Below are 26,216 nucleotides of genomic sequence, written 5' to 3' on the forward strand. Positions count from 1 at the left end.
ACTTGGGAATCCAAAGCTTGTATAGAAACTGCAAATCAGCTATAAGGATAGAAGGACAAATAGGTGACTGGTTCCAAGTAAAACTAAGGGTGAGCAAGGATGTACAGTACATTGTTTCCTTTATTATTCATAATTTTCATGGATAATTTAATAAAAGAATCAAAACTGTTGACAAACTTCAGTTTGGAAAATATAAAAATTGGTTTTTTAATCTATGCGGATGACATTGTCCTACTAAGCAATAAACCCGAGGCCCTCCAATAATCTTTAAATAATTTAGAGGAAAGTTGGAATTTCAGTATGTCAGTCTGTTATGAGAAAACAAAGGTTATGGCTATTAGTATAGAGAAAGAGACTTTAACAATTAAACTTTGTAACAAATGCTTAGAACATATCAATAAGTTCTCATACTTGGAAACAATCTTTAACAAAGATGGAAAGTTAGATTTGGAAATCAGTAATAGATTAAGCAAAGCAGGTCAGGCAGGGAGCCAATTGAGCAAATATATCTGGAACAAGAAAGAAATAAGTCACAAGACAAAACTAGCTGTGTACAACACAGTTTTTAAACTTATATTGACATATGATTCTGAGAGTTTGGTGAGAAATAAGAGAATTGACCAAAAATTAGAAGCAGCAGAAATGAGAATTTTTAGAAAAATTAGTGGTGTTAATAGATGGATACAGTGGCAAAATCATATTAAAAATGAAGACACGAGAAAAAAAACCTTAACAAATATTCAGTCAAGAGTAAGCTCAGCTAATCTGAGGTGGTTTGACCATTTGGAAAGAATGGGAGAAGACCAACTGGCCAAACAGGTTTTCAAAGCTAAAATAAAGAGAAAAAACCAAAGGGATGATGTAGATGAAGATAGATTGATACGAGGTAGCGTTAAGCAGACTTTAGAGGAAAGGAATTTAATTTCATTCTAGGCTAAAAAATTGTCTGTTGATATGAGAATTTGGAAAAAAGTAGTGGATGGTAGTATAAAAGTTTTTCACCATGTTGACCTGTACACCCTCTGGATATAAGCAGGAATTGATGATGATGATGATGACAATGATGATAAAAAAACAAGTCCAAATTATATGTTAATAATTAAATAATAAAGCCAGATTTCTAACAGCTATAATCTAATTAAATATACAGATATTGTATAATTTGGACTAAATGTAAGCAATTAATGCCATCTGCATAATAAGTAGAAATTGCAGGTTTGAGTCCTCCTGCAGATCACACTTTTTTCCAAAATATTCCAAATTAATTAATGTAATTCTAATTATTAAATTTAGTATAAGATGGTGAATTAATTGCCTATCTGTAGTCCAAATTTAGTAATTTATGTTTTCATAAATTTTAAATATTTTTTAATTTCAATATAATTAAAAATTTTAAGATTTAGGAATATTAATAAAAATGATTTATTAGTGAAAATATCAATTAAAGAAATACATTTGAGGTTAGAACTCCATGGTGAACGAAAGAGGTTAGATAAGCAGTACAAAAGAAGAAGGTGTCTTATAAAAGATATCTGGCAAATAAGACCACAAGCATCCTATTAAATTATAAAGCTAAATGTAAGACATCTAAACCTGTAAAGAAGGCTAAACAAAGATGCTGAGAAAATTTTGGAACAAATAGAAAGCATGTATAAAGAGGGGGGACAAAATGTTCTGGCATTTAGTAAAGAATCTGTGAACCAATGGGAAAACTGTAGCTAGAGGAATAAAGAATGATAAAGGTATAAAGGTAAAATTATAACAGAAGATAAAGATATTCTAAAGGATTGGAGCAAATACTTTGAACAATTACTGAATGAAGGAGTGACAGATTTAGCCAAACNAACACAAATTTTATTTATAATTAAAATTTTTGTTTTAAATGTAACTTCTGAAATTGCTTTAAAACATTTCAGAAGGAAATTCTACAACTTATAGCCACACAACCCTTACAAATTTAAATCCTGAGTAAGTTACCTTTATTTTAAGTATTAGTTTAATATTGAAGTATTATAAAAACAATAAAGATTAATTTCTTTGCAAAATGTTTTATATATGTATATACAGTGAAACCTCAATCTATTATTGTTTCTATATCAGTTGTTTTCCCACATCTATTTGTTGTTTTCTCCAGTCTCAAATAAGGACCCATATATATATATATGGAAGCAATATATAAAGAAAGCAAGATTAGAATATTTCCTTTAGTTGCGATATCAACTAAAGTAAATACAGTCAAATCTGTCTATAATGGAACCCCAAGGGACAGAACGACTCTTCCGTAGTAGAAGGTTTCTGCAGTATACAGGTTACCTACTATGGGTATATTCCTTTGATATTCCTTGATTAATGCAATTAATAAATTTCTTGATGCTACCATGTATATCAAAATCATGTTAACCAAACACAGTGGTATCTTGGTACTCCATCGAACAATCACCATCCACTAGAACAAATTTTCAGTTAATAACAAATATTTTTATTTTAACTTTAATTTTTTTCATTTATCTGTAAAAACGTTCTCTAAGATAAAAATGAGTAACCAATTTAAAAATAAAATAAAATCTTGGAGCTGCCTACCTTTGTCAGACAATATATATATACTGTATATGGGTCCTTATTTGGGACTGGAGAAAACTGGAAGTTGCTCAGTGCTAAATCAGGGCTATATGCTGGGTGTTTAAAGGTGGTGAAGACTTCCACTCAGCTTGAAACTTTTTAATGTGTAAAGATTTCCACCTCTTTCCTGAACTGAAAACATGGCTAGCAGGGCAGAGGTTTGAGACTAATGACAATCTTCAAAACAACGTTGTTAAGACAATCTCAGTTCACTGGCAACAACATTCTATGACAAGGGGATGGAAAAGCTTGCCCACAGATATGACAAATTCCTCAATATTCATGGTGATTATGTCGAAAAGTAACCATGTTTGTACCTAACTTTTGGTAATAAATTCATTTTGTTATTTACACTTGTCTTTGTTTTATGGACTATCGGAGCTTAAAAAAAATGCCCTTGTACTTAAAATGAAGATTGTGACATCATTTTCTTGTATTAGTTGTTTTTTTCCCAAGTTTACCAAAAATAATAGATTGAGGTTTCACTGTATATATAATCTGAACATTACAAAGACATATACAGTAGAGCATCGATTATCCGACTCAGTTGGGGACTGGGGTTGGTCGGATAACCGAAAAGTATGAAAAAATACATTATTAGCATAGTATATTAGTATATCCCATGTAATTAGTATATTAGTATATCGCCATTAACCTATTTCACGTTGAATTTGTGTCGATGTTAAGCCTAACAAAATTAATTTTTTTAAAATAATAATCATCACTATTGTATCATTAAAAATTAGAAAATTAAGCTTCATTTAAATACTGGCCTCCCTTTCATGGTCGAGACAGTGTTGCCAGCTAAAACATGCAAAATTTAACAAAAATAATATTAAAGTAGCCAAGACATAGCCAAATATTGTAGCGCCACATCACTAGCAGACATTTGAATTTGCCGACTAGAACGTGGTCACTTAACCGATATGATGGTTGATCAGGGGTCGGATAATTGATGCTCTACAGTATTTATACTATATATATAAAATGTTATACTGTATATATGTCTTGTGATGTCACTTGATAAAAGTTATTCTGTGAAATGTACAGCGTGGACAGGAAAACACATACACGTTTTTACCAATTAAACGAGTTTAATTTCGCGCTGACATTGAAAAATATATATATACAGAAAAGGTTCGGATTTCCGCAGTTTACCTACAAATGTTTCCAAATTCTGAGTGAACAGGTATAACAATAGATAGGTAGTTACTTTTTCGATAACTACCTCCTGACAAATCTATTTGCGCATGTAAACTTAAACTAACTTAAACTAAAAGATAAGAAAGGTAGAAGGAGAAGTAAGAAGAACTAAAGGACAGAGGGTACCCAATTTTTCTGTTGGTTCTCCACCGTTCCTCATCTTGGCTTCTTTCTGCAGCTGTTCTCCTGTTAGAACAATTCGGGTCTGTTTTGGGGTTTCTTTTTCTATAATCATCAATCAGATTCTTCTGCCGACCCGCTTCTTATGGCCTCCTCTGCAGTGCTTCCTGACTTTCCGTTTCGGAGTCTGCTGCCGCTCGTCCTTCTCTCTCGGAGTCCGGCCCAAGAATAATTCTGGAATCTCTCCTTTTCCCCTCCAGCCTTGTTGCCGTCTATTGTTCTAACACTACCCCCTGATGGGTTAGGGGTGAGGCAAGTTCTCGGAAGTCCGAGACAAAGGAACAAAGAAATCGGAAAGAAGGAAAATTCTAGAATTTAAATTAAACTAAAGTATACAGACTAATAATAATAATAATAATAATAACANGTTTTTTTTCCTTTAAATTTATTTTTTATTTTTATAAAAGTTATTTTCCTCCATTATTTTTGTTGTTTTCATTAACGTAATTTTGATTAATTAATTTCGGGTTCGTTCGACCGACAAATTATTTTTCACGAAAATAATTTCATAAAGACTTGTATTCAAATGCAGAAACATAATAATATGCAATTGTATTTTCTTTACAGCCGAGTAGATTGAGAAATGAAGTAGTTGAACACACACACGCACACACACAAAGGTTTGAAAATTGTATTTTCAAACACACAAGAATAATTTATATAGACTATAGATAGCTTTATTTAGCCGAAAGCCAAATCTATTTTATTATTAATTTTATATATAGATTTAGTAATAAAAAAAAGTATTTACCAGAATTACTGTATATCAGTTTTTCGGTGCTTGTTTTAGTGTTGATTCAAATAAAACGACACTATGTGGGCTGCAATTTTTAATCAATCTAATTTAAAATATATGCTCTCCATCCTCAAATTAGTAGTTGCTTGCCCTTGTATATTATACTTTTCCTTTAACAATAGAGACATGCCAGTCATCTATTAACTGCTTTCAGGGGAAAAGTTTTGAATTGAAATAATATGACTTCTGGTTTGCATTGGAAGTTCATAAGTAGTTAATCAGGGCCTCCTGCTTCTAAGGTTTCCATATCTGGTCTTGGATTTTGTCTGTCTAACTCTGTTCTCAAGATTAAGGAAAAACAGATGGACAGACAACAGTGAAATTTATAGGTCTACAATTTTACAAATTGCAGCCTAATAAAAGTATCAAAAGCAATTTAATTTTATAATATTAGTAACAATTGTGTTTTTGAAATGATTATAATTTCAATTATAATTAGATAATATTTCAAAATAGTTTGATTTATTTATAGATATTTTAAATAATATACAGAATTTTTAAGTGGAATCATTTTATTAATTGATTTTATATGTTTAGGTCGTCTTTGTTATGGATCCATGTTCTGTTATCCTTTCTGTTTTTACCATTGGTTATATCCTTTCTCCGACATTTTTCTCTTACATTAAAGTTTGAAGAAACAAATTTGGTGAGAATATGAAAATTTTAATAATATAATAAATATATTTTAAGAACAAATGTAAAAAAAAATATATTTTTATAATTAGTTAATATCACAGATGTATGCTAATAATTTTCTTATAATTAACTATTTTACAATAGTTAATTATAAGAATCAATTTTATGTTTTAAAATGTTATTCATTTAAAAAATTTATATAAAATATTAATATTTTACTTTGGAAATAATTATAAGAACATAATTTTTGATTTATAAATTGTAATGTAAGAAAGAATAAAAATAGTTAACAATTAGTAGTTTTTTATTTCCTCTTTATCAGTTTTTAAAATAAATTGAAATATTAAATTATCAATAATGGAACAATTTAGATAATCCTATTTTATTTAAAAACTATTACAAATACAGTAATTTATATACTTGAAAATATATCCTTAAATTAAGCAAACTATTGTGATTGTGTTTACAAAGTTGAGCTTGACTTGACTTGTAAACACAATCCCTTTTCTGATGTGTATACCATTGTAGTAAGAACCAGGTTTTACAATCCAGAATGTTTAATACTGCAGTAGTTTCACTCATGTTTACATTAAAATAATCATGCCATTTAAGCTTTTGTAGTCATCATATGCATTTTATTATTTTATTTTTTATTCATGGCAATGTGTAAGGAAAGTTCAACCTTTACCACTATACTACTAAGAATATATATAATGTTTTTGCACTTTATGTTTTTAGTCGGTATAATTGTTTATTATTGTTAATATGAATATTTAATATTTCATATAAGTATTATATTATATTTGTATTTCATAAAAGTATTTGCAAAAAGCTAAACATGTATGTACATAAAGATTTCTAAAATTACCAAATAAACAGAAGAAATAAATTAATATACGAAAAAACAGGATGCAAAAAGTGGAATATCCAGCAGCAAAAAATTAATTTAATAAATAAACTAACATTTTCAATGTTTTAATTGGTTATCATCAGGTTTTAAATACATTTGACATAAGAATGTAAATTAGAACATATAATCTAATATTTGATTACTTCTTATTTTTTGGAAGTAAGTGCAAAATTGCTAGAATTGCAAAGTTGCATAGAACATACAGTCTACCCCCCTATAAGATCATAGATACGTTCCATTCTTTAGGAATCCGATTTCTTACGAGTCCTTCCAATCACAGCCCGACACGTGTGAAGTTTACGGACTATGGTTGATTGAAAGGTTTTCTTCCATAAAATTAATCGATTCTAGACTAATCCGACTCAACATTTCCAAAATACGTATATTATTTTTNGACTTTAGAGGAAAGGAATTTAATTTCATTCTAGGCTAAAAAATTGTCTGTTGATATGAGAATTTGGAAAAAAGTAGTGGATGGTAGTATAAAAGTTTTTCACCATGTTGACCTGTACACCCTCTGGATATAAGCAGGAATTGATGATGATGATGATGACAATGATGATAAAAAAACAAGTCCAAATTATATGTTAATAATTAAATAATAAAGCCAGATTTCTAACAGCTATAATCTAATTAAATATACAGATATTGTATAATTTGGACTAAATGTAAGCAATTAATGCCATCTGCATAATAAGTAGAAATTGCAGGTTTGAGTCCTCCTGCAGATCACACTTTTTTCCAAAATATTCCAAATTAATTAATGTAATTCTAATTATTAAATTTAATACAAGATGGCAATTTAACCATATTTAGTCCAAATTACTTTATATATTTAATTATAACAAAGTTACAATAAGTTAATATATAATTATATATACAGTGCCTAATTTATATATAATTATATGTACAGTACCTAATTATATATAATTTATATATAATTATATGTAGAGACGAAACTAAACTCAATTTAGCCGCCTAAATGTCCGTAGCATGGTGCTACGGACGGCGGGAAAGTAGTTCGGCTGCCCAATGATGTTTTACGTAATTATAGGAGTTTTTTACCTTTTTTACAGATACCGTCGCAATTTTTTTGCAGTTTTATAGGAATCGTAATTATAGGGATCGTAATTACAGGGGGGTCTACTGTATAATGTTCTTTCTTTTAAAAAATTCTTCCATTGGTTGCAGCCATGTTTATCATGGGGGACATATAAGTATCAAAACAAATAAAACATGTCTACATAAAGTTAGTGAAGGTGTTCCATTCATTAGTGTATCTCAAAAAATGACCTCCAAGATGTTTCTGTGTTTTTGTAATTGATGACTATTGCTATTCTAGTTGCTTTATAAACTTTTAGTTTTTGAAGATGTGAAGAAAATTTTATGTTCTAATTTATATACTCCTGTCGAATGTATTTAAAACCTGATGATGACTAATTAAGATGGTTGAAAAAGTTAATTTAGTTATTAAATTAATTGTTATTGCTGGATATTCTGATTTTTTGATTTGTTTTGTTTGAAATAAACAAATATTGTATTGTGAGAAATGGAATCATGCAACTATAAAATGTCAGTAGTCAAAAACAGTTTTAAAATTGGTTACATTTAATACTGTTATTATACTACTAATGACAACATAAGAAGAATTGTAAAAGTGAGATCTTTTAACTGCAAACATCCAGTTCTTTTATTTAACCATGAAAGATAACTTTTACTGAGATTTCAGTAAAATAATTTTTGTCATTATAGAATTGGTTTTTTTTTATTACTTTCAAAAAGCTAGCTCAAAAATATCCTTTGATTTATAAGATTTATTTCATTTGAATCATATTAAATATTGTTTTCTAACATTTGATGGAAAGTTAAATATTTAAAATATGTTCATAATAAAATTAAAGTTTGAATTAAAAATTTGCTAATAATAATTAGTTCCCCTTATTTCCAATAAACTATATGTTTCTTAGTGAGTATTATTAGATTTAACATGAAGAAATATATTAAATAGTATATAAAATTAAAATAATTATGATGACAAAAATGTTTTTAACAATTAGAATATTTTAAATTAAGGAATTTGTTGATTGGTAACTGAATGGCTTTTTAATGTTTTATTATCAATATGTTTATTGTGACTTTTTAAAATGACTTTGTAGGTAACAAGAACATTGATGGTAGATGGCATTCCTAGAGATTATTGTTATAAAGATTATCTTATACAACATTTTCAGTAAGTTATTTTCTTGTCAAAATGTATTCTGCATGTTGCTTAAACATTTTATTAAAGATCTTAGATTATATTGAATTGATTCAAAAACTAGATTGAATTAATGTTTACATAAATGTACAACTGGAAACATACTTTTAAAATGTGCTTGTTTTCAGTATTTATTGTATATTTACTAACTTAAATGAAGATATATGTTCATTTAAGTAAATAAAAAGAATTGATTAAAGTGAGTCTTAAGAGACTGAAACTTTGATAATTAAATTGTCTATGTATGTTGAAATTTTTTTAGTACAAAAAAAGATGGGACCAAATTGACTTAAAAGTTGCAAAATTTGATTAATATTCCAAACATTTTGAAATTTATAATAAAAGTGTTTAATGGAGCAGAAAATATCAGAGAGAGGTTTCAGCATTTTCAAGTATCATATACTCATCATCAATAATCAAAGAATTCTAAATGGATTATAGTTACGTAATGTTATATTCCATTTAGAATTACTCATGTCTCGATGGTAAATATATGGAACTTGAAAGTACTTTAACCTTTTTCTGCTCCATTAAAACTTCTATTATAATTTACAAAATTTTATATATGAATAAATATATGATCAAATTCACATATGATTATATATGAATTTGATTAAATGATTAGTTTTCAAACAGTTGATTGATTTGTCTGAAATTTTGACTTAATATTTTAGATAAATGATAACAATTGTGTAAAATTTTCTATTATATTTAAATAGTATTTACTAGATAATACAATTTTTCTACTTATTGTACAAAATTACTAACCAAGTGTAATTAAGATTAATCTCACACTTATCATATAACAATTTAATATTTGAAGCTTTCATGGTTATATTTAAATTTAAAATTTCTCTACATTAATAATCAGTAGATTTATCACATATTATTTCAATATTATGTATGTTCTATTTTTTACAGTCTAAATATGTAAATTTTAATATATTCTAAAATTCAAATGTGAATCATTCTAAATTTATGTTGTTTAATTTTATAGTCTATTTTTCAATTGCATTTTAAAATTTAAATTATTCTAAATGTCAACTGTATAATTTTATATTTTATTGTGTGAATTTTATCTAATTTCTACTTGGAGTACTGATGATGGTCTAAAATAATCCAAAATGCTTCCAAAAGAAATAAATATTTTGGTTTCCTTTATTTAATAGTTACTTTCTGAATAAATTGAGGGGGCCAGGGCAAGATAGTGCCATGCTTACCACTATTTTGAGAGAATACAATTTGAAAGGTTGATCAAATTGCCAAATCACATTTGGTAATCGAATGAATGTTTGCAGTTCTTTATTATATTTTAATCACAAAAGACACAGTCTGTCCAAAAATTATTTTTTGAAACCACCATTTATTCTGATCACATGTTCCAGAACACCATCGACAACCCGACCTTTCTTTGTAGGCTACTAGGTCATCAGGCTAAAACATTCTTTTAAAAAACACACAAAAATATCCAATTAAAACATTAAAAGTAAAGAATTGGAACTGGCAGCCTTACAGATGTCTTGAACTTGCATCCTTTCCAGTTAGGTAATTTCAGACCTTTATATTCACTTGATAAATGCGCTGTTAAATGTAAATTTTGGCCTTATCCCTCTGGTGATGAATTACTTCTAAAAAAGTTTTGTTTGTAGAATTTCGCCNATTGTGAATAAACTTACTGTTAGAGAAAGAGTGTTATCTTTTTAACTAAAACTGTTTTAATAAAACAGAAGTGCTTGTAATACATAGTTTATTGCTCATAAATTATTAAAATTAGAATACAGTAACATTTAAAGTTCTAATGGATTTTACCAGCAGTCAGAAGTATCACATTTCAGGGCAATACAAAATATGATAGTTTCACTACATAAAATAATGATTGTGTCTTTTGTTATTAAAATAAATTATCATCCGGCGAAATTCTACAAACAAAACTTCTTTATTATAGTTTTAGCTTTCCTGAAGAGGTATTTGCATTATTTATGAAGAATTACGATGCATGTACTTTGTATTGAAAACTTTTCAGAAGCACTGTGTCAGTATTTTGTGGCTTGGCACTATCTTGACCCTAAAGAATAACAATAATTGTATGTTGGAAGTTTGCTAGCATTTATTTTTTCAGCATTTATTCATAAATTTCTTTTGAAAACATTACAATTGTGCCTGGCAGTTGATAATTAGATCATCAGTGCCTGGCAGTTGATAATTAGAATCCATGTTTTTGTTGACCAATGAATCACCCAATTCATTATTCAACTGAATTCATAGCCTGCCTGCCTGCTTGCCTTGGTACTGTTTCTAATGACTGATGCTTGGCATTATCTTGCTGTCAGAAACTTCAGAAATTGTTTGGGGCAATTCAGCTCTAATGGCATTTTCAGGAAATTCTTGAAACTGCATTCTAGTGTACTGTGTTTACACACATATGGCATAATTAGTTCAATTTGATCAAAAATGTGGCTTGGCATTATCTTGCCCCAACCCTCTCAATTATAGTTGAAAATCAATTCTTATATATTAAAATGTTAATTATTTTATTAAATTATAATTAAATATCAATAGATTAATAATTAATTTTATAATTTTAAAATAAAATTAATATTTTGCTTTAATGTAATGCTTGATTTATTTTTTTAAAGTTGTCACATTGAAATGCTAATATTATATATTCAATTTCTAATACGTTTTAAAATATATAATATGAAATTTGATCAAATTACTACAGTTACTATTAGAAACATATTAAAGAACTTGGATCAGTTTGTTTTTATAAGTTATATTTGTTTAAATTGGTATAAATAAACTTTTTAAATAAAATCTTGTGATATTTTAATTTATTATATATCAAATTCTAAATAAAACTCATCTAAACTTTAAATGTTTCAATATTTGTTTTTAGAGAGGCTTATCCAGAATGTATTGTGCAAGACATTCAGTTTGCATATGATATCAATCATTTGAATAAATTAGATAAAAGAAGGTAACTAAATTCTATTGTAATTCATAACTTAAATAAGTGATAAACAATTTAGAAATTTTATGTGTTACAAATATTTAACAGATTTTAAACTTTATTTCTAGTAAATTAGTTACATTAAATTAACCTAAATTGAAAATTAATTTACTCTTTCTTTCTTCTTTGCTTCTGTTTAATGTTCACAAATTAAGTATTATAAAAAAGATGATATTGTAATACAAAACAAATTAAAATTAAATGAAATAATAAATTTGGTTTACTAAAATATGTTATAGAATAATCACTTATATTTTATTGTTTTTTACTTTTTATTTCAAAATTTTTTAAAAATAGTAAAATAGTAGAAATCAAGCTGTATTAAATGCGTAACTGATTTTCAAGTTTGTAATGTATTAAAAACATTTATCAAACTAGAAATTATAATTTGACTTAAATTAAAATGCCTTTTTTTTTTTTTTTTAATGTAAAAGAGAGACATGTTTTCAACATTTCACAGAAAAATTTATTGGAAAGAGAAATTCATAACATTATGATATTGAAATATGACTGTGTATTTAAATTCTAAATTCTGGAATATTATTCATAATCCAATTTTTAATAATATACTTATCCTCATATAGATCCTTTGTAAGATCTTCAAAATATATCTGTTCATAATTAGTGTTTTCTGATATAATGTGATCTTTATCAGCTTTGAAAATCTTAGATAAAAATGATTTTTTTATGAATATGAATTCCTTTAAAGATAACAAAAGTAACAACATTTATTTTATTTTTAAGAAGAATGTAAAAAAAAATTTAAATTATCAGTGTTTGTTGAAATAGATATGATATAGAATGAAAATTTTATTAAATGTTTAATATTAATATTTTTTTAGAGAGATAGCTACCCAAGCAAGAATTTGGTGTGAAAAAGAGCTAAATGAAACAGGTGCCAGACCTAAAATAAGACCATATAAATGTGGTAGAATATGTTTCTGTGGACTCTGTTGCAAAGAAGTAATGTTATCTATGTTTACTAATAGTATAGAATTAAAACAAAATTATACGTTAATAATTTTTTATATAAATATAAAGTTTTAAGAATTTATTATCGGTTAATGAAGAATTTAAAATATTTAATAATAGCAAATTTTTTAAAAGTATTGTGAATAAACTTACTGTTAGAGAAAGAGTGTTATCTTTTTAACTAAAACTGTTTTAATAAAACAGAAGTGCTTGTAATACATAGTTTATTGCTCATAAATTATTAAAATTAGAATACAGTAACATTTAAAGTTCTAATGGATTTTACCAGCAGTCAGAAGTATCACATTTCAGGGCAATACAAAATATGATAGTTTCACTACATAAAATAATATGTTAAAGTAGAAATAAAGATTGTACTTATAAAATTATATACAATAAATTACTAATAAGAAAAACTAAAAACAATTTTAAAATGTATAACTTGAAAATTTTATTACTAATTAATTAATTAAATTTAAATTAACAAATTTATTTTAATTAAATATTAAAATCTAAAGATTACATAAAAAATTTATTATTAAAAACACTTGTGAATGAAAGTATTTGAAATTTATGAGTGTCATTAGAATTATACAATCAAATTAGATTTTATTTAAATATCAAACAAATATAAACCATATTTGATGAACTTATTGAAATTTATAAATATTATTTCTAATCCAAAAATTCCTTAATTTAGGTTGATGGTTTAGACTTTTATATGAGAGAAGAACATACACTGACTTCTGCTGTTGAAAAAGAGAAGTCTTTTTCACTTTTAAGACCATTAGGAATAGCTTTTGTGACTTTTCAAAATGAAACAATGGCAGAACTGTTAGTAGATTATTATATATAAATTATACATTATTATTTTTTATTAATAAATAATAACATCATTAAATTAGTTTATTAATTATTAAATTTATTTGCTTAAATTAATTTTGCTGTTTGAAAAATGTAAACTGATATGTTTATAGTGTTTATAAAGATCATCAAAAACGTTGCAAATGTAACACTAATCCTCCATCTTCAAGTTTAAGTCGTGTTTTAAATCCTCATGACTGGAAAGTGACAGTAGCTCCTCCACCAGAAGATATCTTATGGTAATAGTTTTTATATATATATTATATTATATTTAATTCATTTAAATGTATGAAACTAATATTTTTGTTACATATTTTTTAATGTTTATTATAAGAAAAACTAATGTTTCAATGTTTTTTAATTAAATAATAGGTTATTACATCTTCCATTTTATTTACAATTTTAATATGAATTTCAAGAATTTTCTTTGTACATTTACATTATTTTTCTTTATATTCAAAAAAATTTAATATATTTTATTTAAAAATATAAAGATTTCAAAATTTTTTCAGTATAGACAATGGTTTCATTTGAATGCTTTCCGACTGGTTCTGTTCTATTTTTTTAATACAAATTACTCACTGGATGTTTTTTCTTTTATGTCTGATATAATCTCTAAATTATTTCTATCTTTATACAAATATATTTCTATCTTATATAAATATATCTTTAAAAGAAATATAGTACATGGAATTTGAACAATTATTATAGTATCTTGTCATTTCTTTCTGTCTTCATTTCTTTTACAGATAGTTTTTTAAAATTAATTTCAGTATGTAAATTTTTAATTATAATGAAAGAAAAAACACTGATTTTGAGCACAAAAAATACTTATTAAATTATTAAATAAAAATAAAAATATTCAGTTATAAGCAAAGATGTTCAGCATTGCCCAGGAACTTGGAGGGGGTTGAGTTGTCCTTGTTATAAGGTAGCATATGTTTCCCACAGTGTGGCAGAGAAAATAAAATAGCTGTTTTTTTTTTTTAAAATCTTGGCCTCTGATTTAATATGGATATTGGAAGAAAAAGACACGAGGTTTTACTAGTCTTATGTTTTATAACTGAATTTTAATTCTATTGTTTAACTTTCAGACATTTAACTTTTGTACACAATTTCAGGAACACATTAGGTCAGGCATGGCCAACATATGGCCCGTCTAATGAATTTATGTTGCCCGTGATTAATCTTTCAATCTCTTCTATTAGCTACTTAAGTCCGAATATCTCGACGTAAAATTCTGACGGCTAAAAAAAAAGATCAACAAGTAACTGTGCAATTAGAGTTAACATTCCATTAGAAATGTCTTCAGCACAGCATAGAATGTTGATAATGCATGATAATGTGGAAAACGTATCTGTGATCTTTATGTACAATTTAGTCTCTATGGGGTGATACCACAATGAGATCTTGCACCACCTCAAAGTCTTCCTAGGGCAGCCTGTGCTTCAGTCCGTGAAAAAAGTTTTCTTTCCAATTCGGCCCAGGGGCAAAAACTGTTGGCCACCCCTGCATTAAGTGTTGTCCATACCTATTGTCCCAGTCTTCCGAGTTTCCATAAGTCCTCTTCTGAGTCGCTCTTCCTTCTTCAGAGACCCACCAGTGGTCAAGCAGTTCTGTTCCCTGAACACTGGCAGTTCAATCATGGGTTTGCGTGGGCTGGCCATGTGGAGTTTTCCAGGTTTTCTCCACATCTGTAATGCCTGAATAGGGGCCAGTTACCCTTAAAAAGACCTCCTGGAAGGCATTCCCCCTAGGCAGATTGCCCAAATGTTGTGTTGCCATAACTTAATAAAACAAACCAACCCTCTCCTCTTTGAACATCCAACAAAACTCAATTCCCCTTAAAACCTTTATCCCTTTATGACTAGTAAAATGTATAAACTGTATAAAATTTAATGAAATAAAATGGACGTCTATTGAAGTTCAGATCCCCTTTCTGACTTGTTATAACCCCCCTTCCAGTGTGGACATCATTTATGGACAGCCCCTTATGTTCAAAAGCCAGAAACTGCCTGAATTTCTGCTTATTGAAATTACATATCGGTTTAAAAATTAAAGTTTCTAATATTTATTTATTATATGTTGTTAATAAAATCTGTATTCAATTTTTAATACATAATAATTTTAGAAACTTTTTATAATGAAAGTAGAATGTTAATATTTATTGATATTAATCAATATAAAGTTATTAATTCAAATTGAAATTTCAGGGCAAATTTGACTCAGAAAAAAGTACAATGGTATTTTCGAGCCTTCTTCATTAATTTTGGCTTGTTTATTTTTTTGGTTTGTTTCACTACACCAGTTACAATTGTGAAATTTATTAATGTAAATAAAGAAGAATTGAATATTTTTGTAAGTATTAAATTGACTTGTTGCAATCGTAATCTGTAATCTATTGTATAAATTAAATGTATTTTGTGTGATTGGAGAATTCTATAAATTGAAATTTTGACCTCCTCCTTCAGGGTTTGTCACACACAAAATAATAATGCAAGAGGTGACCTTCAACTTACGGAGAAAAGAAACTGTGACGCATTTAACAATGGAGATTTTATAGATTAGGTATGGTCAACTTGTGGCTCACAGTGACTATTTTATGGCCTACATAGTATCAAGGTCCTTAAACAAGTAAATTACATACAATACAGTATATATAAATCCATGGGTTTAGTGAGAAAAAGCCATAAGGTTATAAGTGATATATTTGTAGATTAATATCCATAGTATTCATGTTTTCTGTACAAATTAGTAGATTTGACAATGTGTGAGAACTTTCAATTATATTCTGCAAATTTCTTCTTTCTGAAACAAACAATTGAATATATTATTTATTTGTCATTGTTAAAATTAAATTTTTGTGATTTTTCAAATTTACTCATCAACAGATTTAAATTCTGTAAATACTATAAATACTGTATTTAGTCAACTTTATTAATTGTCTTACTTTGATGCAAAAATACTACTGTATGATTTGAATTTAATTTATTAATCGTTTTAGTTTATTTCCTTTATCTATAGTTTTGTTAATTTTGCTTTAAAAATTTAGACATTTGATGGATATTGGGAAGAGCTATATTTGATAAAAGTATAGTTTGAAGAATCTTTTGAATATCTAATCAACTTCCTTTAATTCTCTGTTCACTCTCTCAACTTTTCTTTTGCATAGTTTTATTTGACCACAACAATTATTTATAGAATATATCTAATTAGAAATAAATTGAATATTTAACTAGAAAATCTGTAAAAAATTGATAAACTTTTTAAAATGAATCTAATAAAACTAAATAATTAAATTCATAAATTTTTAATGAACTATTGTTGTTTTGCAATTTATGAATCTGTCTGTAATTAGCAATAGTATTTATTAATTATGAATGAAAATATTCCATGTAATGTTTGATTTATAATTCATAAATATCTTTTATTGATTATTAACAAATATGTAGTAAAATATAAAAATATACAGTAATTGTAAATGTATAATGCTTTCATGAATTGTCATGAATCAAACTATTCTGATTATAACATTTTAAAAGATATGAAACAAATAATTTTATTTACAATATTATAAATTCTATTATGATAAAATAACCAGGAAATAAGTTTGTTCAATAACAAAACAGTATAGATTACATATAGAATAATAAAACAAAACCAAATATTTTTCTGGAAAGTGTATTAAGTTTATATTACACTGCATATTATTTCTCCAAAACTCAACAAAGAGGATTTTGCTCTAAAACTCTTTGCAATGCTGTTTTATGTATGTAGCAAGAATACTATGGCAGAAGGGAGTGAAGGGAGATCAAAATTTTCATTTACACAATTCTCCACCCATTCCATGTTATTTATAATTGATAACAATTAAAAATTTTTTATTTTTTATATTTGATGTAATTTATATTCAGTGTCCATAAAATATATAATTTAGTATGGACACTGTTTTAGTATATAATCATTTTAAATGCCCCATTATCAAAATCTAAAATTTTAAATATGTATTATATTTTTTAAAATTTATAACAATGATTATCAATAGTATATGAATGAATTCTTAGTGCTACTTTTAGATCAAATTTATAATTTTTGTTTTTTATTTTAGTTTGTCTTTTTTAACAAAAATAACAAACTAAAATAAAATTATATCAAAGATTATTATTATAGGTGAAACATAATTTAGCATTAGGTGAAGATAATTCTTGTTTTTTTTAAACCTATTGTTGATTTTTTTTTTTACTATTTAATTTTGAATTTGATTTATCATCTCAGGTTTGCTTGTAATAGACATAATTGAGACCAGACAACCTATAATATGCTAATGTTTTGTACTAGTTAAGCAATCAATTAAGAATTTATTGTCAAAAAAATTATATGAAGAAAAACAAAAAGACTTTTAAAATGTTTCATATATAAAATTGTTTTATTACATTACCATAGTTTTGTTTCCTGGTTATATATAAAAACATTTTTATAAATTAACATGCAAAATTACCTATGTATGATTATTAGGATTTCTCCAATGGAATACCAGGAAAACCTGCAAATTTCTTAAAAATTTGCTTTTTTCTTATTTTGTGTTAAAGTTGAGGAAATTTTGCAAATAGAAAGTGTAATTAACTCATAAACCATCAGAATACATTTGTATCTATTAATTTTAAGCCTGCTTATAAGTTTTCTAAATTTTTGCATATTATGGCATGTCACAGATTGTCAATAATGAATATGTAGCATTTTTGTGGCAGGACTCTGAAAATCTTGTTGAAATCTGTAATGTATTGAATAATTGCACCAAAGCTGTCTTAATTTTTAACCATGTCCAGTAGCTTCAATAACTGCATTATGTCAGGTTGTGCAAATTGGACCAGGATACAAACAAGTTTGAAGTATGCAAGTATGAAGGTTTCTTTCATAAACTTGATTATTAAAGTTTAATGAACTGCCATATTATCGGGCTATAAGCTTGATGCCGTTATTAAAGCAACCGAGGTAGACAAATCAAGAATACTAGACAGCAAAAGAAGTACTGTAATTCATCTCGAAAACGAACTAGAAATCTTCCAGGCTACAGATGAGAAACACATAACATCTGTCTTCTCATAAATGCATTAAAGACAATTCCACCCACATCAATTGAATTGAAAAGTGCATTCTCAACAGCAGGACTTCTCATTACTAAAATAAGAATCAAATTGAGTGATTGGAGTATTGACCATTTTTGCTTTTTAAAATCTTATTATAAAAATTTAAAATAATATTTTGTATTGTGTTTTATTTATTTACATTTAAATAACAAAAATTACCTAGTAACTTAGAAGTTTGATCAAAGTTTATTTTTTTCTTTAATTTTTCAACTCAACTCAAAGGCATTTTTTTTGTTGTTGTTGTAAACAGTTTCCAACAAACTTTAATAAATTTTTTCTATTTGTGAAAATTTCTATGTAATTTTGAATACATATTTACAAAGGTAATTTTTAATACATATTTTACATAGCATTATTATTATTATTTTGAAGGTTGCTGAATGTATTAAATTACTTAAAAAATTAAAAATAATTACATCATTTGATTTTGAGATATATTATATATCTTAAAAATAATTAATTATATCCTGGGATCCTGGGACAAGCAAAAGACTGGGAAATGAGAAACCCTGATCATTATAGTTTAGTGTTTTAAACTTTTAAAGTTGTAATATTATTTTAAAAATTATTTACAATTTATCTGATGATTTTTATTTAAATGGAATATTTTAAAAATTAAAATAGACTTATTTTGTATTATAAAAATATATTAAAAATGAAGTTAACAAATTTTTTTTTATTTAATGTATCTCTCATTAAATTTGATATGCATTAATATCAGCATTTAAATATTTATTTGATACTTGTGAATAAATATATAATATACTTCAGTTAAAACTAACAAGGAGACTGCCAGATGTCCTCTCCAATTCAACAAAAATTGGCGAACATGTAGTCCTAAACACAAATAGTTTCTTGTCCAAATAATAGGACCCACTTCTCAAGTGTTTCCAAAAAATGGGCCTCTGAAAATCAAGTGTTTAGCTTATAAGTCTGGAAGTTCTACTGCGTAGAACTTTCAGACTTATAAGCTAAACACTTGACAAACAGTAGAATGGTAGTAGCCAAGTGGATAAGGTTCTAGACCAGGGCTTCTTAAACTTTTTTAATTCACGACCCCATTTATGATTGTGATTTTTTTTCGCGATCCCCCCAAAAAGAAAAAAAAATATAAAATAAAGATATAGTATATACAAATTTGCAAAAACAATAATGGTGTACTACCACAGTTCGCTCTTGTGTTACAATGGAACAGGGACAACTGAATACACTGAAAAGCGACAACACTACACTAGTTCACACTACAATCAGTGTTGGTGAATCGTTGTCTCGCTGCACCAGAAGTGACACAAAGCACAACTCACGAAACCTATGACACAAAGCATGCCATTTTCAAACTCTCACAAATTATTTTAAATATTTTGCATTAAAATCTTGCGACCCCAAGATTTCACTAAGCGACCCCAAGTGGGGTCGTGACTCGTAGTTTAAGAAGCCCTGTTCTAGACACTATACCTACATGATATGGGTTTGATCCTTTGCGAGTTTTGTATATTTTATTATAATTTTTTTAATGTGTAACATAGGTATTTTATTATTTTAATGTATTATTATTATTATTATTATTATTCTTATTCCTCATGTAAGCTCCAGATATGGTGGTATTGTTTTATTTGAAGTGCAACAAACATAAGCACATGAGGAAATTGTCCATAACATTAACAATTAAAAGAAAAGTGCTGCAACTATGCTATCCTATTTTCATATCAGTGACTTGTCTTTTTTGTCCTTGAGCAGTAACATCTGAAGCTTATTCACTTGTGTTGACAGAGTTGATAAGCTAAAATATCTGAAAATAAATATGAAGAAATAAAAGTTTTATTTAACGACATAAATGACATAGAGTTAAATCTATAGAAACTTTGTTCTCTCTAAACAGGAAATGATGTCATAATTTTTAATCTCATTTTATAAGCTATAAATGTGAGGGAAAAGAATAGTAATAATAATGCTAATGATATGCTAAAATAATAATATAATTATGTTACATATTACTTAAAAAAAAAAAAACTGAAGTTGCCTAGAATTGAGCCCATATCAAGTAGTTCTAGCATATACAACCTTATCCACTCAGCTACTGCCATTCTTACAATACGTAGAACTTCTAGACTTATAATCTGAACACCCAATTTTCAGAGGCCCATTTTTCAGAAACGCTTGAGAGGTGGGTGCTATTATTTGGACAATGAACAATTTGTGTTTAGGGCTACATGCTTGCTAAGTTTTGTTTGAATTGAAGAGGACAACATCTGGCCATCTCCTTGTAAGTGATATTGAATTCTAAAATGTTTTTTGAAAAATTTTCTGGAAAATGTAGACCTAAATTAGCAACTTACATACGTCCTTATATCATTGGTAAAATTTCACTGCAACAACATAGTTACTTTGTATTATCACACTAATGCTAGTGTATTATAATTTATTAATTGTAATTTGATGCAAAATCAGTTATATAAAAAATTTATTTACTGTAATAATTACAAAATATAATATACAAAGTAACAAATTGAATCATCAGTAGAAATAGAATTCAATAATTATTCAGTATGAAATTAATTGAAATATTGCAAAAGTTATATACTGTGTGTTTAAAAATAATACTAAATGTAAAAATATAACCACTAAAATATAGCATGATGATTTTTAAGGAACATTATTCTTTGCTACATTGCACTTCTATGCAGGATTATTATAACATTATTATTTGATGGAAAAAGTATAAGCAGCACTAATATTGATATGAAATGGAACTATTTGTTTGGAAATTTTTTCCTCTTCATTTATAATTGAAAGAGAGGGGGAAAATTCTTTTATGTAATAGAATAAATCCATACTTATAATAATTCAAAAAATTTTTGAAAATTTTATGTATTTCATTTGGATTGTGGATTAATCAAGAATTCAGTTCTCTAGAATTGCCCTACTAATGTATTTTGAATATTCATATTTAAAAGCTTGATGTTATTTTGAATAATCAGAAAACTGCTGACTATAGCTGATTTTTTTTTTTTAATTTAATAATAATTTGGATCAATAACAATATGTCATATGGGTGGTCCAAAGCCTATGTGTCCTTACATTGTCTAACCATAAAAATATGTCATATATTGAAAATATAGATACTTATGATACTAAATATAATTTATACATCTAACTTTTTAATTTTCAGAACAGCGTTCTTTCTGAGCAATCTCAAGTTTTTCTGTTATGGGCTGTATCAGTAATTCTTCCTATTGCAGTTGCTTATACAGACCAGTTTCTGTTTCATTGGACAAGGTAATCAATTTAATATATATTTATATATAGTTATTTTTAATCTGATTTCCATTAACATTGATAAGTTATCTCAAATTTTTATGATAGAAATTTACTTGTCTGTCTTTTAAAAGAGTACATTTCAGTCATTATCAAAAAAATTTTCATTTGTCAGTTTTTTTTACATAGATTTCTCCTTGTATATCAATTGAAACTAAATTTATTGTTGAATTTTTAAACCATTTTCCCTTTCATTCTTAATATTTACAGTTTAGAATCATTGATTTTACACAGTGAGATTTTGTCTTGTAAAATCATAAATTTATAAAATCTAAATATAATTTTTTAAATTTCTTAACATTTCTACATTATCATCAAAAGGCTATTTGAAATTATAAGAACTGTGTCATTATCAATTTTTGCAAGATTATAAAGAAAGTCAAAAATAACAAGAAGTATCACTCTGTTGGTACATATAAAGCAGCTGAAGTCCAAAATATATTAATCTGGATTTTAGGCTTATTATTTAGCATAAACACAGCTCCTTAGCTATTAATGGCTATATTTCTCTCCTAAATGATGAGTGTCTCTCAGAGACATGGAATAATTATTCAAAGTATGTTCTGTCCCAAGTAATGCAATGTATAGCTTTCTGTAGCATGTGGATGTTGATTTTGTTAAGCTTAGGTTCTTCAGGTGTTGTTTTAGAATGGCTCCTAGTGCTTCATCTACAATTGGAACTGTAACTATAATCACAACCTTGATTTGCAGGTCCTTATACTGTACTTAGTGATTTTCTATAATTGTTTTTTCTCCATCCTTTTGTAATCTGGGACTGCCACATGTATAATCCATATCATGTTTTTGTTTTTCCTATCAGCATAATATATGGGGTGTTATGAATCAAATGCTTACCATCTGTAATCAAAAATCCCAAAGTATTTTTTCTATATTTTCAACAATTTTTTAATATTTTGTATTCATACTAAGTCTTGCTACATTGAAAGCCATGCATTCTTCAAAGATTCCAGTGAAACATTTTTGCAACTTTGTCATTCAAAGTAGTCAGTTTGTACAATTTCTTACAGTAGCTTATGATATGCTTTACTCTATTTTCAGAGGCAACACCTGGGATTATTTATTATATGACATTTAAACTTGTGTTTAATTGAATTTGTTCTTAGTGCTTTGTTCTTGTGCAGCAAGAATTAGATCTTCTGTTTCTTTCTTTAAAGTCTCTTTTCTTAACCACTCACATGTTCTTCTAGTGTCAGTTTTCCCTTCAGTATTATTAAGGTATTGGCCATAGAGGGCTTTATTCTTCCACTTTTTCCTTCATGTTATCAATTTCACTTTTATTAGGTAACCAAAAAAGTTTTGTCGTTTTTTACGAAACTACAAAGTTTAAAGAATGTTAAACGCAATACACAATAGATGGTACTAAAATTCCAGCAATATGTTAATCAAGATTTAATGCTGACTCATCTTATATAAAGAGAAGCGGAAAGGTTATCTCTTAATAATATAAAAATTGACCTGAAGATGAGTACTCCAAACTCTATAATTCATGCTTGTAAGTTGTATGAGTTTAAACTTGGAACAAATGCTGTGCAAATGACTCAAAAATATGCCAGGCTTTTGAACAAGGTTCTGTCAGCACTCGCACCACCCAAAGGTGGTTTAGAAAATTTCCTTTTGGTGATGAGTCGCTTAAAGATGTGCCACGAGAAGGGCTGCCATATGTCATTAATAATGATGAATTACAGGCTGCAATCGAAGAAGATTCCGCTCAAACTTGTCAGATATTAGCACAAAAGTTCTCTCTAAGTGATCAAACTGTCCATTTATATTTGCATAGTCTTGGGAAAGTTTACAAATTCAGCAAATGGATGCCTCATCAATTGACACTTGCCAATATTGTGCGTATGGTGGACTGCAAATGGAATTGTTCACTATGAACTTATACCATCTGGCCAGACTATTACTGCTAATGTCTACAGTGACCAACTCCGTCTAGTTCACCAATCGCTTTTGAAAAAACAGCCAGCTTTAGTAAACTGTAAATGCATTCTTTTCTTACATGATAATGCTATAGACATCATGTTGCGCATGTGACCTCTGACACAATTCAGACCCTTGGATGGGAACCTCTTTTGCACCCTCCTTATTTCCCTGACATTAGCCCTTCTGACTATCACCTATTTTTATGCCTAGATAATCATCTGCAAAATCGACAGTTCAGAAATAGAGAGGTTATAGAAATGGAGTTAGGGAAGTTTTTCAACTCTAAAGATTGTGACTTTTATAAAAATGGAATTTATAAACTTGTTTCCCATTGGGAAAAGGTTATTGAATGTGAGGATGGTTATTTCGATGAATAAATTGTGTATTTCCTATACATTTTTATATTTGTTTTCTTTCGACAAAAAAACAACAGAACTTTTTTGGTTACCTGATAGTATGCTTTCTTTGTACCTTTGGTTTGCAGTAATTCAGCATTTTTAGCTTCTTTCAGCATTTCCTTTTTGTTTTTTTATGTATTCTAATAGACTTCATGTTTCTTCATCAACAATTCATTTAACACTTAAACTTTCAACTGAATTTTGTTAATAAAAACACTTTTATACCTTAAAATCCATCAAAAGTTATTTACAATATAGACTAATGTTTTCAAATATGTTCAGTGACCTTCTTCACATTTTTAAAATTCAAATTCTAGAACCCAAATATTCTAATTGATATAAACATCCATTAACCTGATGTTTAGATTAATGCCAAATGATCAGGCTGTGATAATTGTACCATTTTAATAATTAAATGTCAAATAATTTGGCCTAGAGTTAGTCATTAGGTGCCATCTCTTGATAAATTTAATAATTATAATTAAATTAATATTTAACAATTAATTTAGAAGGTTCTGGAAGAAAAGAATCATCCCAGAATGGAACTTGCAACTCCTGATTGCTGTGCGGATTCATTGCCAGTTAGCTACCTAGACTTGATCTGATCTTTACTTCCAAAACTATTAATTTAGATGTAACCATACTGGTTACTCATGGAGCTGACTGGGGACAACTTCAGTATCCATAGGCTGTGACTCCCTCTACGGCAGTTAGACAGCTATCACTTTACCCCACACAGTGTATGTATATAAATATCCATTAACCTGATTTTTTGATCTGTGAGTAACCAGTATGGCAAGCAAGAGTTGTGGATTTTTCTTTTCCAGAACCTTCTAAATTATTATTAAATATTAATTTAATTATAATTATTAAATTTATCAAGAGATGGCACATAATGACTATCTGTAGGCCAAATTACTTGACATTTAATTATTAAATGGTAGTATTATTATTGATATATCCTGATGTAATCTGGCAATCATTTGGCATTATCCTAATTGAAATTTGAGTTTCAATTTTCAAATCTTGAATTAAAAAAAAAAAAAAAAGAAACTTTTACAAAAATTGAAGTTGTGCTAAGTAGAATATAAACTGTTACATGTTCCTTTTGGTAATTTAAATTATATTTTTAAACAATCTAAATATTTCAATAAATAGTGTAACCCATCCCACCAGCTTCAACATTTATACATACTACAATAAAAAACATTTACAATATTTCATAATGTGATTTCCATGCATTAAAGAGGACTCTGCATCTCTGAATTGACAGATTCTTCCTTCTTAACAGATTTATAGATTTATATTTTTATAGCACATTCAAGTCCATGATGTCCTTCACAGGTCATTTAATTTTTACCCCTTCCCATTGCACAGTACTTTCACTTCCAGTTCCTTAGCAAAAACTGCAAAGGCTGTCATAATTAAAATCAAATTTTTGTAAGATGAATTAACTTCAGCACAAAAATACTTAGCTGAAAATAAAAAAAGGTCATGAAAAGCTTTAAAAAAGAAAGATTACATAAATCAGAATTGTGTCAACAGTGTTAGAGACTAGTATAAAAGACATTCAAAGAATTACTGAAGAATCTAGTGCTCAAGAAAAATTGAATAGTTTAGAGTAATCTGGTTAAAAATGTTATACAGTTGTTAACTGTATTATTCTTTGTTTATTTTGAATAAGAAATATCTCTAATAAAATTATTGATAATCTTGCATCTTTATTGGGCTGCAATTTGAAAGAATTGTAGACCTATAAATTTCCACTGTCCGTCTGATTTTTCTTAATCTCAAGAACAGAGTTAGATAAATGAAAGCAATATGGAAACCGTAGGGCAGGAGGTTCAATTAACAACATATGAACTTCTGATGCAAACCAGAAGTCATGTTTTTTCAATTCAAAACTTTTCCTGTGAAAGCAGTTAATAGATGACTGGCATGACTCTATTACTAACAGGAAAAGTA

General features: G+C 27.4%; 1 protein-coding gene across 1 annotated transcript in view; it reads left to right on the plus strand.

Annotated features, from left to right (window-relative positions):
• Window positions 1-26,216, plus strand: part of LOC111621133 (CSC1-like protein 1) — a 101,667-nt gene that overhangs the window by 46,772 nt on the left and 28,679 nt on the right. Inside the window, exons 10-19 of the mRNA XM_023363204.1 lie at window positions 328-886; window positions 1,917-1,968; window positions 5,336-5,444; window positions 8,501-8,574; window positions 11,498-11,578; window positions 12,454-12,574; window positions 13,284-13,417; window positions 13,561-13,686; window positions 15,661-15,805; window positions 21,764-21,870. Of these exons, the coding sequence (XP_023218972.1) occupies window positions 328-886; window positions 1,917-1,968; window positions 5,336-5,444; window positions 8,501-8,574; window positions 11,498-11,578; window positions 12,454-12,574; window positions 13,284-13,417; window positions 13,561-13,686; window positions 15,661-15,805; window positions 21,764-21,870 (1,508 nt within the window). The remainder of the gene's footprint in view (window positions 1-327; window positions 887-1,916; window positions 1,969-5,335; window positions 5,445-8,500; window positions 8,575-11,497; window positions 11,579-12,453; window positions 12,575-13,283; window positions 13,418-13,560; window positions 13,687-15,660; window positions 15,806-21,763; window positions 21,871-26,216) is intronic.

The sequence above is a fragment of the Centruroides sculpturatus genome, unplaced genomic scaffold, assembly GCF_000671375.1.
Source record: "Centruroides sculpturatus isolate CEXI.00-Female unplaced genomic scaffold, Cexi_2.0 scaffold171, whole genome shotgun sequence".
Taxonomy (NCBI): Eukaryota; Metazoa; Arthropoda; class Arachnida; order Scorpiones; family Buthidae; genus Centruroides; species Centruroides sculpturatus.